Source organism: Chiloscyllium punctatum, chromosome 37 (genome assembly GCF_047496795.1).
Source record: "Chiloscyllium punctatum isolate Juve2018m chromosome 37, sChiPun1.3, whole genome shotgun sequence".
In the NCBI taxonomy this organism is placed as follows: Eukaryota; Metazoa; Chordata; class Chondrichthyes; order Orectolobiformes; family Hemiscylliidae; genus Chiloscyllium; species Chiloscyllium punctatum.
In genome coordinates, this window is record NC_092775.1 from 68,090,269 (window position 1) to 68,101,514 (window position 11,246).

At 41.2% G+C, this 11,246-nt stretch overlaps 1 protein-coding gene across 1 annotated transcript in view; it reads right to left on the bottom strand.

Moving 5' to 3' along the window:
- The window catches only part of LOC140463184 (protein-glutamine gamma-glutamyltransferase 2-like), a 35,282-nt gene extending 24,785 nt beyond the window's left edge, over positions 1-10,497 (bottom strand). Inside the window, exons 1-2 of the mRNA XM_072556969.1 lie at positions 10,376-10,497; positions 4,448-4,642 (exon numbers count right to left, since the gene is read on the bottom strand). Coding sequence (XP_072413070.1) covers positions 4,448-4,642; positions 10,376-10,385 — 205 coding nt within the window. The 5' untranslated portion in view covers positions 10,386-10,497. The remainder of the gene's footprint in view (positions 1-4,447; positions 4,643-10,375) is intronic.
- Positions 10,498-11,246: the final 749 nt, after the last annotated feature.

Genomic DNA, 11,246 nt, shown 5'->3' on the forward strand with positions numbered 1-11,246 from the left:
CTTCCAAATAAAACTGTTGGGACTATAACCGGGTGTTGTGTGATTTTTAACTTTACTATTTTGAAGGTATTGCATAAATATTAATATTCTTGTTGTTATATTTTATGATAAATTGTCTTGCCTTAGAGGTTCTGATACTGGTTTCTAATTCAGACCTCAATATAGCACTGTAGTCCTCTTATGTTTCATTAGCTGCTATTTTGTGACATATCCTCTACACAACTTTGGCCTCAGTGCAAAAAGGTTCCTACATTGTATCAACTCTGTTGTATAAACCTAGAGTCAGGTCTCTCAACTTACTCTGAAGTGATGTTGTCAAATAAAAATTATTCTGGATTAGTGGTGCTGGAAGAGTACAGCAGTTCAGGCAGCAACGGAGGAACAGTAAAATCGACGTTTCGGGCAAAAGCCCTTCATCAGGAATACAGGCAGAGAGCCTGAAGTGTGGAGAGATATGTGAGAGGAGGGTGGGGGTGGGGAGAAAGTAGCATAGAGTACAATGGGTGAGTGGGGGATGGGATGAAGGTGATAGGTCGGGAGTGGAGGGTGGAGTGGATAGGTGGAAAAGAAGATAGGCAGGTAGGAAAAGTCATGGGGACAGTGCTGAGCTGGAAGTTTGGAACTATGGTGAGGTGAGGGAAGGGGAAATGAGGAAACTGTTGAAGTCCACATTGATGCCCTGGGGTTGAAGTGTTCCAAGGCGGAAGATGAGCCGTTCTTCCTCCAGGCGTCTGGTGGTGAGGGAGCGGCGGTGAAGGAGGCCCAGGACCTCCATGTCCTCGGCAGAGTGGGAGGGGGAGTTGAAATGTTGGGCCACGGGGCGGTGTGGTTGATTGATGCGGGTGTCCCGTAGATGTTCCCTAAAGCGCTCTGCTAGGAGGCGCCCAGTCTCCCCAGTGTAGAGGAGACCACATCGGGAGTAACGGATACAATAAATGATATTGGTGGATGTGCAGGTAAAACTTTGATGGATGTGGAAGGCTCCTTTAGGGCCTTAGATTGAGGTGAGGGAAGAGGTGTGGGCACAGGTTTTACAGTTCCTGCGGTGGCAGGGGAAAGTGCCAGGATGGGAGGGTAGGTTGTGGGGGGGGCGTGGACCTGACTAGGTAGTCACAGAGGGAACGGTCTTTGCAGAAGGCAGAAAGGGGTGGGGAGGGAAATATATCCCTGATGGTGGGGTCTGTTTGGAGGTGGCGGAAATGTCGGCGGATGATTTGGTTCATGCAAAGATTGGTAGGGTGGAAGGTGAGCATCAGGGACGTTCTGTCCTTGTTACGGTTGGAGGAGTGGGGTCTGAAGGCGGAGGTGCGGGATGTGGACGAGATGCGTTGGAGGGCATCTTTAACCACATGGGAAGGGAAATTGCGGTCTTTAAAGAAGGAGGCCATCTGGTGTGTCCTATGGTGGAACTGGTCCTCCTGGGAGCGGATATGGCGGAGGCGGAGGAATTGGGAATACGGGATGGCATTTTTGCAAGAGGTAGGGTGGGAAGAGGTGTAATCCAGGTAGCTGTGGGAGTCGGTGAGACTGGACGCCTCCTAGCAGAGCACTTTAGGGAACATCTCCGGGACACCCGCACCAATCAACCACACCTGCCTGTGGCCCAACATTTCAACTCCCCCTCCCACTCTGCCGAGGACATGGAGGTCCTGGGCCTCCTTCACCGCCGCTCCCTCACCACCAGACACCTGGAGGAAGAACGCCTCATCTTCCGCCTCGGAACACTTCAACCCCAGGGCATCAATGTAGACTTCAACAGTTTCCTCATTTCCCCTTCTCCCACCTCACCCTAGTTCCAAACTTCAGCTCAGCACTGTCCCCATGACTTGTCCTACCTGCCTATTTTCTTTTCCACCTATCCACTCCACCCTCCACCCCCGACCTATCACCTTCATCCCCTCCCCGACTATTGTACTCTATGCTACTTTCTCCCCACCCCCACCCTCCTCTCACTTATCTCTCCACACTTCAGGCTCCCTGCCTGTACCCCTGATGAAGGGCTTTTGCCCGAAACATCGATTTTACTGCTCCTCGGATGCTGCCTGAACTGCTGTGCTCTTCCAGCATCACTAATCCAGAATCTGGTTTCCAGCATTTGTAGTCATTGTTTTTACCTAAATAAAAATTATTATTTAACTACTGCATGCCAATGGAGGCTAAAGCTGTTTTATTTGAAAGCATTTGTACATATGCAGGTGAAAAAAACTTGGGTGAGTATGAACTTAACAAATCATTCAGTAATTAAGACAGTAAAGCACTCCCATCCTTATGTCTTACCAATAGAAGGTTAAAGTTTAAACATGCATTCATCTTCTCGACATGATCACAAAAATTCACGTGTCCAACACTGTAAAGTCTGGAATTAAGTATTGATTTATTAATTAGAAATGAAATTCACTATATTTGGCTCTTCAATTCTCCACATCTGATTTGTACTGAATATGTTGTTAAAAACTGCTCTAAAGTAATATTGTTTATACCTTGAATCTCCCTCGGGTGGCAGTCTCACACCATATTTATTCTTGCTTTTCATTAAACAAGTCTGGATCCTCACAGATACTTTCTGCACCCACCATCAATAAGTTTTAAATATTTAGATAGTGCAGATATGGATCCTCCCATTTGAAATTCAGGCAAAGGGGCTCTGTATATATGTGTTCGCATATATATGAATTCTTTGCCGGGAACAAAGAATAAGGTTTCAGCCAGAGAGGGTCTGTCAAATTGAGACCCAAATTGCAGCTACCAGTCTCAAAATTCTAATGCTCTGTAAGTACACCTTACTGAGGAAAGTGAGAGACTTTGTCTCTCAGCACTGACATGACATCAATACACAAAACAAACCATGGCATGACACAACCATGCTTGAATGACATTCATTAAAGAAAGGATCAAGGTGCAAGGGCGGAGGAATGAAGGGGCTCTGGGAGGTAAATCCAGAGCATCCTTCATCAGGTGAAGTCTTGTCACTTCACTTAACAAAGAGCAGTGCTCCGAAAGCTTGCGACTTCAAGTAAACATTTTGTGCTATAACTTGATGTCATGTGACTTCTGACCTAAGACAACCTTTACTGATCTGATATGCTCTTAACTCAGTCTTGCTGTCTGTCCCCATTACTTTGATTCCTATGTCAATCAAAGACTTGTTAAGTTCAATTGTGAACATAATCGATAAGCCAGCATCTACTGCTCTCTGCAGAAGAGAATTCCAAAGACTGATGACCCTCCTGGAGAAATAATCTCTTTTCATTTATATTTTGAATGAGCAATCTCTTGTTTTGAAAATCTTAGTTCTGGATTCCCTATGACGCATACATCCTGTCAAGCCACCTTGGAATTTGATTTGTTTCAGTATAATCAGCTCTCATTGTTCTAAATTCAAATCAAATGATCTGCTCATAAGAAACCACCTCCATCCTAGGAGTCAGCATTGAATGGATTGCCTCAGAAAAATCTTTCTTCAAGAAAGAAAATTGAAACTGCACATAGTACTGTAGGTGTGTTCTCAAACAGCCTACAACGTTGGAACAAGACTTCCTACTTCTATATACCATCCTTCTTACTATAAAGGCAAACTTTGCATTTACCTTCTGAATTACTTGCTGTATCTGCATAAGTTGTTTTTCAATTGATATACAAGGACACTTAGATCCCACTTCACTGCAACATTCTGTGGACTCGTTCCATTTAAATAATATTCTGCTTTTTTATTCCTGCCAAAGTAGGGAATCTCACACCTTCTCATATTATATCCCATCTGTCAGATCTTTAACCATTCACCTAGCCTATCTGTATCCTTTTACAAATGCTTTATATCCTCTTCCCAACTTTTTCATGACCTATCTTCTTATAGTTAGCAAATGCAACACTGTTTGCACTTTCATACAGTAGATTAGAGATAGTTGAAGCCCCACTACCGATCCCAGCAGCTGTCCAGAGTTTGCGAATCTTCTAATCATGTTCATCTATCACCCTAACATTGTTTGTTCTTATCATGTGTAGAACTTTATTTGTGTGGCATCTGATGATTAAGTAGAACCTGAAATGGTTAGTAGCAGGTTTTTGAATGAGTTTAAGCTGCCCAGGCTGTTTAGAAGAACATTGGAGTAATTGAGGCTGTGAATGATGAAATCATAAATAAATAAGGGTTTCAGCAGCAGTGACCTGAAGTGTAGACAGAGGCTAAAGGAGGAAGGCTTTGTGATGATGCAGGAGTTCACTGTGCTACTCAGGGTCAAATAAGATGCCAACGTTACTATCAATTTGAAATGTGTATTGTCCAGGAAGAGGCATTAGCTCAGTGGCAAAGATAGTTTGTTGCAGAATGTGTGATAAAAGCAGTTTTGACTGGGCAACAATAGGAGAACTCAAACATTATCTTTTTCATATATATATTATGATTAAGCATTCATTAGCAGTGTTTTTTTTAAAATTCCTGGCTACTTACCCATGTCAAAGACCATTTGCAACTTGTTGTTTTCTGGGTTGAATCCATCCGTGAACTTCACCTTAATGTTGAAGCTTTGGCCCCTTCTGACAATCAGTCGGGTTTTGCTAATCTGGTCAGTCCTGTGCTCCTTGTTATTCTTCTCAAATTGAAAGTCAACTTTGCACTTGTCACTAATTAGTTCACAATTCTCAGCTGAAATAATAAAGGAGATTTAGAGTTTTTGTATTATTAGTGTCAAAGACATCAGTTGCACACATTTGCTGAACTCCCCTTTATGGTGACCTCATTATTTACAGAATAGCCACTTGAGACTGAGGAGGAAAAATAAAGTTCAATAAAAAAGCATCTTAAATTATTAATTTGATGTTAAGTGCATTTCTGTTTAATTAAATGTAATTGACACAATGAGTTTTTGGCTTATTGCAAAAAATTTCATGGTGGCATCTGTGGTCCATCAGGGAGACTTTGGGAGAATTCTAAGCTGTGTAGTAAGTCCATGAATGGTTTTCCCATTAACAGAATGATAATATCAAGCCAAGAAGATATTTTGCCGACCACATATAGGAGTAATATGGTAAGTATTCCAGTGCCAGTGAGTATGCAGGCCTTACATCCCAATGACTGGCAGATGGTATCAAACAATAGGTCCTGTTGATCATTTGCAGCTGTCAACATGTAACTTGCCTGTGTTTTCAATTTTCAGTAAAGTATGTCTACCATTAAATGTGATTTGGCAGTTGGAAATCGTTAACTAAATAATCTGGATGGTGCTAAGAGCTAGATTATTAGCTGGGCTCACAATGTGATTCATTTGCATGTGTTAAAAGCTACATGTATCTTGTTTTAAATCTTGTTTTAAATCTTGTTTTATGAAACCAAAAAGGAATGTATACATACTTTGCACCCTTTTCAAAAGAGATCATGGAGACAGCCAAACTTTGTCCCAACCAATGCCAATGCCCTGTACAATCTGAATCGAGCTGCCTGATCCGAGGATTAAGATTGACAGCTAACTGTCCTCATTATATTTCCATACAGTGATGGCCCACCAAATCAGTATCTTCTCCTCATGCTGTATAATATAATGCTCCTTTTTGTTTCCAATCTGATTCTTGCATCCCAGTTGTGTTGAGTGCAAGGTGAAAAGCTCAGCTTAGAATTCTAAATGCATTTCATCATAAGAAGGATATAGAGGCACTGGACAGGGTGCAGGGAAGATTTGCGAGAATGATAACAGAAATGCATGGATATGTACCACAGGATGGGTCAGCATCCCTTGAAAAAACAAGGTTGAATTGCAATCCCATCGAGGTCTTTAAAATAATGGCCTGAATTTTGCACTGTCTTAGGATGTAGTGTCTTAGTGTGGTAGGGTTGGGGATAGTGTAAGGAGTTGTAAAATTGGGCAGTGGTACCATACACTAGAAGGAAAACCAATAAAAGTTGTGAATGACAAATTCTGGTCCAAATCATCTTGCCTACCTCAAAATGGAGATATAATAAGAAGATTGGACTACATTTTCTTTACCAGCTTTTCTTTTTGCCCATCCTCACAGTGGTTTTGACAGAAGAAGCACCAGTTGGCCTGCTTATCCATGGGCCAATTAAGGTCCTTAGGTACATACTTAATGGCCATTTAATGACCATCTTCCTGCTACCTCTGCGATTGTTTGTATCATGGGGGAAGTGAGTGTTAAATAATCAGAAACCAAGTTAAACCATATGGTGGGGTAAGGATGGGTGTGCCTCCTTGTCAATCCCCTCAGCCCAATGGAGGCATCCTACAAGTTATTATCCCTTGCTCTTTCTTCCCCCTTTCATTTACCACATGCACATACAGGGCTAACTATCCTGTCCCAGTAAGATTCTGGACCCAGCTTGTTCCTGGATCCATGGCTCTTCTCAATGAAGGGACTGCCCATATTCCCAGCTATGCCTATTATCCTGGGAGCACTGTGTGATCAAAAGAGATGTTGACTAGTTGGTTGCCATTATTAAACGACTGTGGTGTGATTAAGCCATGCAGGTCTAGGCATCTTTAATTCAAAAAACTTTCTTCCAGCAGTGACTCCACCTCAGCATAAATTCAGCCTTGGACGAAGCGGAAACAGAATGGCACAGTGTTAGTGACCTTCCTTTGGCTCGGAGAACTGGGTCCCTTGTCCTCCTAAAGTGTGTTGTAAAATTGAGTGAGTTTGTGGTTCAATGGAAGTGCATCTGATTCCACGTCAGAAGGTTGTGTGATAAAATCACAGCAGTCTCATCACAGTTCAGGCTCTTGTGTAGGGTCCTTACATCTGCCCAGGTTCAAATCCCACTTAGCCGAGTGCTGTGTCCTAAAATGTTGGTTAAAAATAATTTATAGAATGGTAGAGAGATAACATTTCCCATGGTGGGGAGAGACATAACCATAGGCAAAAGTGAGGACTGCAGATGCTGGAGATTAGAGTCAAGATTAGAGTGGTGCTGGAAAAGCACAGCAGGTCAGGCAGCATCCGAGGAGCAAAAAAATCAATGTTTCGGGCAGGAACCCTTCATCAGGAATGATGCAGAGAGAAGGAATAGATGATTTAAGTAGTAGAGTTAGGTTGGTTTAAAAAAAAGAGTGGAGAATCAAGTGTAGCCTAAACACTGGCATGGAGTTTTGAGCTGCATGGCTTGTCTCTGTGCTGTTTATCCTCTGTGACTCTATGTAATTCTCAGGCTTACTACAACTATTCAGGTTAAATTAACTTCTACAGTGCCTTTTACATTTAAGACATTCTATTTTACATTTTCCATCCAGTTTTCACTTCTCCCTTCCTAAAGATGCAAACAAGAGTGCAATTTGATCCGAAAGGGTGTTTTCTTCTTAAAGTTTACCCATGAATTTTCTTGATAAACTGTGATCGTGCATCACAGTTAAGAATTTTTCCACAGATCTTCTACACCCCCAGGACATCTGAGCAAATCTAGACATTCCAATGCAGGTCACTGGATGGCACTATGTATAGAGAACTTTTGATTTATTTCCTGTTTCGCCGCTCAATAGCACCAAAGTCAGTTGCAGTCTCTTCACCACTTCCCTGGCTAAGATCAACAGATTCAGCCTGAGATCAATCCTGCAAGCTTCCTTTATTTCAGTACAAAACACTTTATGGTAGACTTAATGCAACCTGATGTAATCAACTCTTGATATAAGACATAAGTTAATAACAGTACTATTGCAATTGAATACATTATTTGTCCATACTTAATCACACTGTAAACAATTTGAGTATTTCAACTTGCTTCATTGGCTGTGAAGTGTTTTGGAATGTGCTGATATTGAGGAAGGCACAATAAAAAGACAAGATATTTGTCAGAAGTAATGACCTTGGAGCAATAACTCGTATTGGAATGGGTTATTGGTGGAACGTTTTTCTCTTGGTGAGTAGCTTGGATATGGTAACATGCTAAATGTATTTATGCTTTGAATATCACCCTTTGCTGCACTATAGAAGTTAATAAAACTCCATAAAATGGATATGTTTATGACAAATAGGAGTTGTTGACACAATGACTGATGGAGAGTAAGATGGTATAGAGATTTCTTTACATTGATGTGTGTCTTTGAAGTGTGACATCAGCTATGGAGCAAAGTGTACAGTTGGGAATTCCCTTCATGTCCAAGTACTCAGGGTTGGAGCAAGTGAATTGATGTCCCACTCCTTCAGCAATGTGATTTTTAAAACTATGGTGACATATTCATGTGCTTATTGATATAAATCAGAAGTTTCCAAGTATATTCAGTTCAAATTTGATATTCCTTAAAATGCAGATCAGTTCAGTTTCTTCCAAAATAGTAGATTAAACATTTAGATTACTCACTATGTCTTTAATAACAGATTAGGCTTATAATGTACAATGCATACCAAAACTTGTCTGATACACACTGCCTGAGAGGTTTCCACCTTAGGCTGTGTCCTTTCCCGATTCAACATTTGCAATGGACACCCTAGACTTTATGGCCTCCTGGATGTTCTTGCACTGTGCTAACAGACCACACTTAGTTACAAACAATGATATGCTATGGAATACCTGCAAGCTTTTGATGAAGCATAAATGATTTTCAACTGAGCTCATGGTTCTCCAACCACAGGTAAAGTTTACCCCAATGTGTATTTCTGGGGAGCTGCTCACACATCAGAATCTTATGTCATAGAGCTGCTCAGAATAAACCTTGACAATAAAGCTACATCTCTTTCCAGATCTTCTTTGCAAAGGGACATTTCAGAAAGAGGTGGACAATGGTTTCTTCCCCATTACAGAGGTCTGAGGGCAACATGCAGTAATGCTGAGCCCTGAGGTGCTTGTTAGAGTGTGCCCTACTCACTACCATCTTGCTTGAAAGGTCTTGTGATGAGATATTCTGCCAGATGATTTTGACAGGCTTCTTTGTGAACCACCCAATCACTAGCTCTTTCTTCCCTCAGTGTCTCAAAGATGTCACATGCACACCTATGGATGTGATCAAGACTTCTATCTGGATAATGGTTTCACAAGCATTAGGTGATACAACACCTTCTTTTGGATTGGAGTGCTCTGTGGTAAACTGGCAACAATTGGAACAGATACAAATCTTCCTGCCTTCCCCCATAACCCTTAACTGTGGCCTTGATGATCTTGTAGCCCAAGGGGAGTGGTGGGGGTAATTTTTAACGGGAGTCACAATGGCATTGTTGAGTATAAACTCTTGCTCAGCAGGACATTTGCCCCCAAGGGGATTCCAGAGGATTTTCCAACGATGGCCTCGGAATGTTTTGGTTGATATGTGATCCATTGAGCCTTCCTAAAAGGGAGGCAGGTATTTTGTCAGTTTTCCAGCTGGCACAACAGATCGCAGATGACAGGAAAAAGATGCCAGTTCATGATTTTTGCACACCAAGAGTCTACTCAACTGCACAGGAAGGTTGCCAACATGCTAAGGACTTCATTGGCAACATTGATCTTCCCTTTATTTAGACATTTCTACAAAATATTTCACGTGCTTCAACGCAAAAGCAGTAGTCCAAAGACTGACTGAACAGACCGAGACCCGGATGCTGCCTGAACTGCTGTGCTCTTCCAGCACCACTAATCCAGTATTTGGTTTTCAGCATCTGCAGTCATTGTTTTTACTAATATAAAAGCCTCCCCTACAGAACAGTATCCTAGACCACCTGATTCACACTTCCTAGGTGAGTACAATTCTACTGTATACAGGGTTTAAACAGTGCTGTCTAAGGCTGGGCCTGCTGAATACTATCAAGAAGTGATACACTTTCCCACTCTCTGCCAAAAGTAAGTAGACTTGGTTTTGCATTCTGCTGTAGTTGTCTACTACTGGATTAGTGGTGCTGGAAGAGCACAGCAGTTCAGGCAGCATCCAAGTAGCTTCGAAATCGACATTTCGGGCAAAAGCCCTTCATCAGGAATAAAGCTTTATTCCTGATGAAGGGCTTTTGCCCGAAATGTCGATTTCGAAGCTACTTGGATGCTGCCTGAACTGCTGTGCTCTTCAAGCACCACTAATCTAGAATCTGGTTTCCAGCATCTGCAGTCATTGTTTTTACTTTGTAGTTACCTGCTACGCATTTAAAATTTCACATCAAGTATGTCAGGAGATAAGAATGTGCATTTAAAAAAAAGCATCAGAATACATTATCCATATTCAATCTCTCGACTTCTGTCTGCAATCTAATAGTTACCAAAGAAAGAGGGAAAGAAATTCCTATATCAGACAGGGAGAATACAATCAAAAGCTAACAATTGTGTATACCTTTCTCAAAGCACTACTCTTCAACTAAGCCACAAAATACTTCATCTACAGACATTAAAGCAAAACCATTTACAAAGAATAAGCAATAAGAGACCAAAGCAAAGTCAGTGGAAGTGATTCTTCAAGATTTAGAACTTTGAACTTACATGTCGACATGTTGTTTATGATGTTGGTTTCAACTAAATGATTTTTCAAAAAAACCCACTTCCTTAGTGAGCTATATGATCAGCAGACAGAGTCTGCTTACCGATCCAGAGCATATGTTTACGGCAACAGTCTGTGTCTATTTGTAGCCTCAGTAACAAATTGCCACACCTCTGTGGGATGTGTCATGATTAAAAAGGGCATGGCACTGTTCAAAAATTCAAAATCATAATTTGCTTGATTGCCATACAATGATGTAAATTTCTTCAAGGGCGATCCATTGCACAATATTTAAATGAGAAATAAGGGAATTAGAATTAGAATATCACTACAGATCCACTACCCCTTTCCTCTTTAACAAGAAATGTACAGTGTTTTTTTCCTAGAGGGACTGCTTTTTTATAAAGTAGGCATGTCATTCATGATATGATTTTTTTGCCTTTAAATTTCTTGACAAATTAAATAACCGGTCCCAACTATTACAGCATTATTCTAGCCTAAATAGGATTGGCTACATGGGCTTCTGACTGGTATTTCCAGATCTTAGCATTTAGTTTGTCTAGCTTCCTAAAGACTAGAAAGGGAAGAAAAAGATGTGTTTTCATCAACTCAAGACATCTCAAAGCATCTTACAGCAAATAAAATTCTTTTGAAGTGCAATCAGAGTTACCTTGTAGAAAACATGGAGATTCATTTCAATAGAACAAGTCAGGTATCCTTTATCCACACATACAAGAATCAAAAAGATCTGAAAACCGAAAGTCTTTTTGAAAGTGTATCCGAACGGACCCAAGCAGATTATAGACATGATCACTCCAACGCCTTTAAAAAAAATGCTTTTTGACCCGACTGGGCCAAAAGGTGAAGATTATT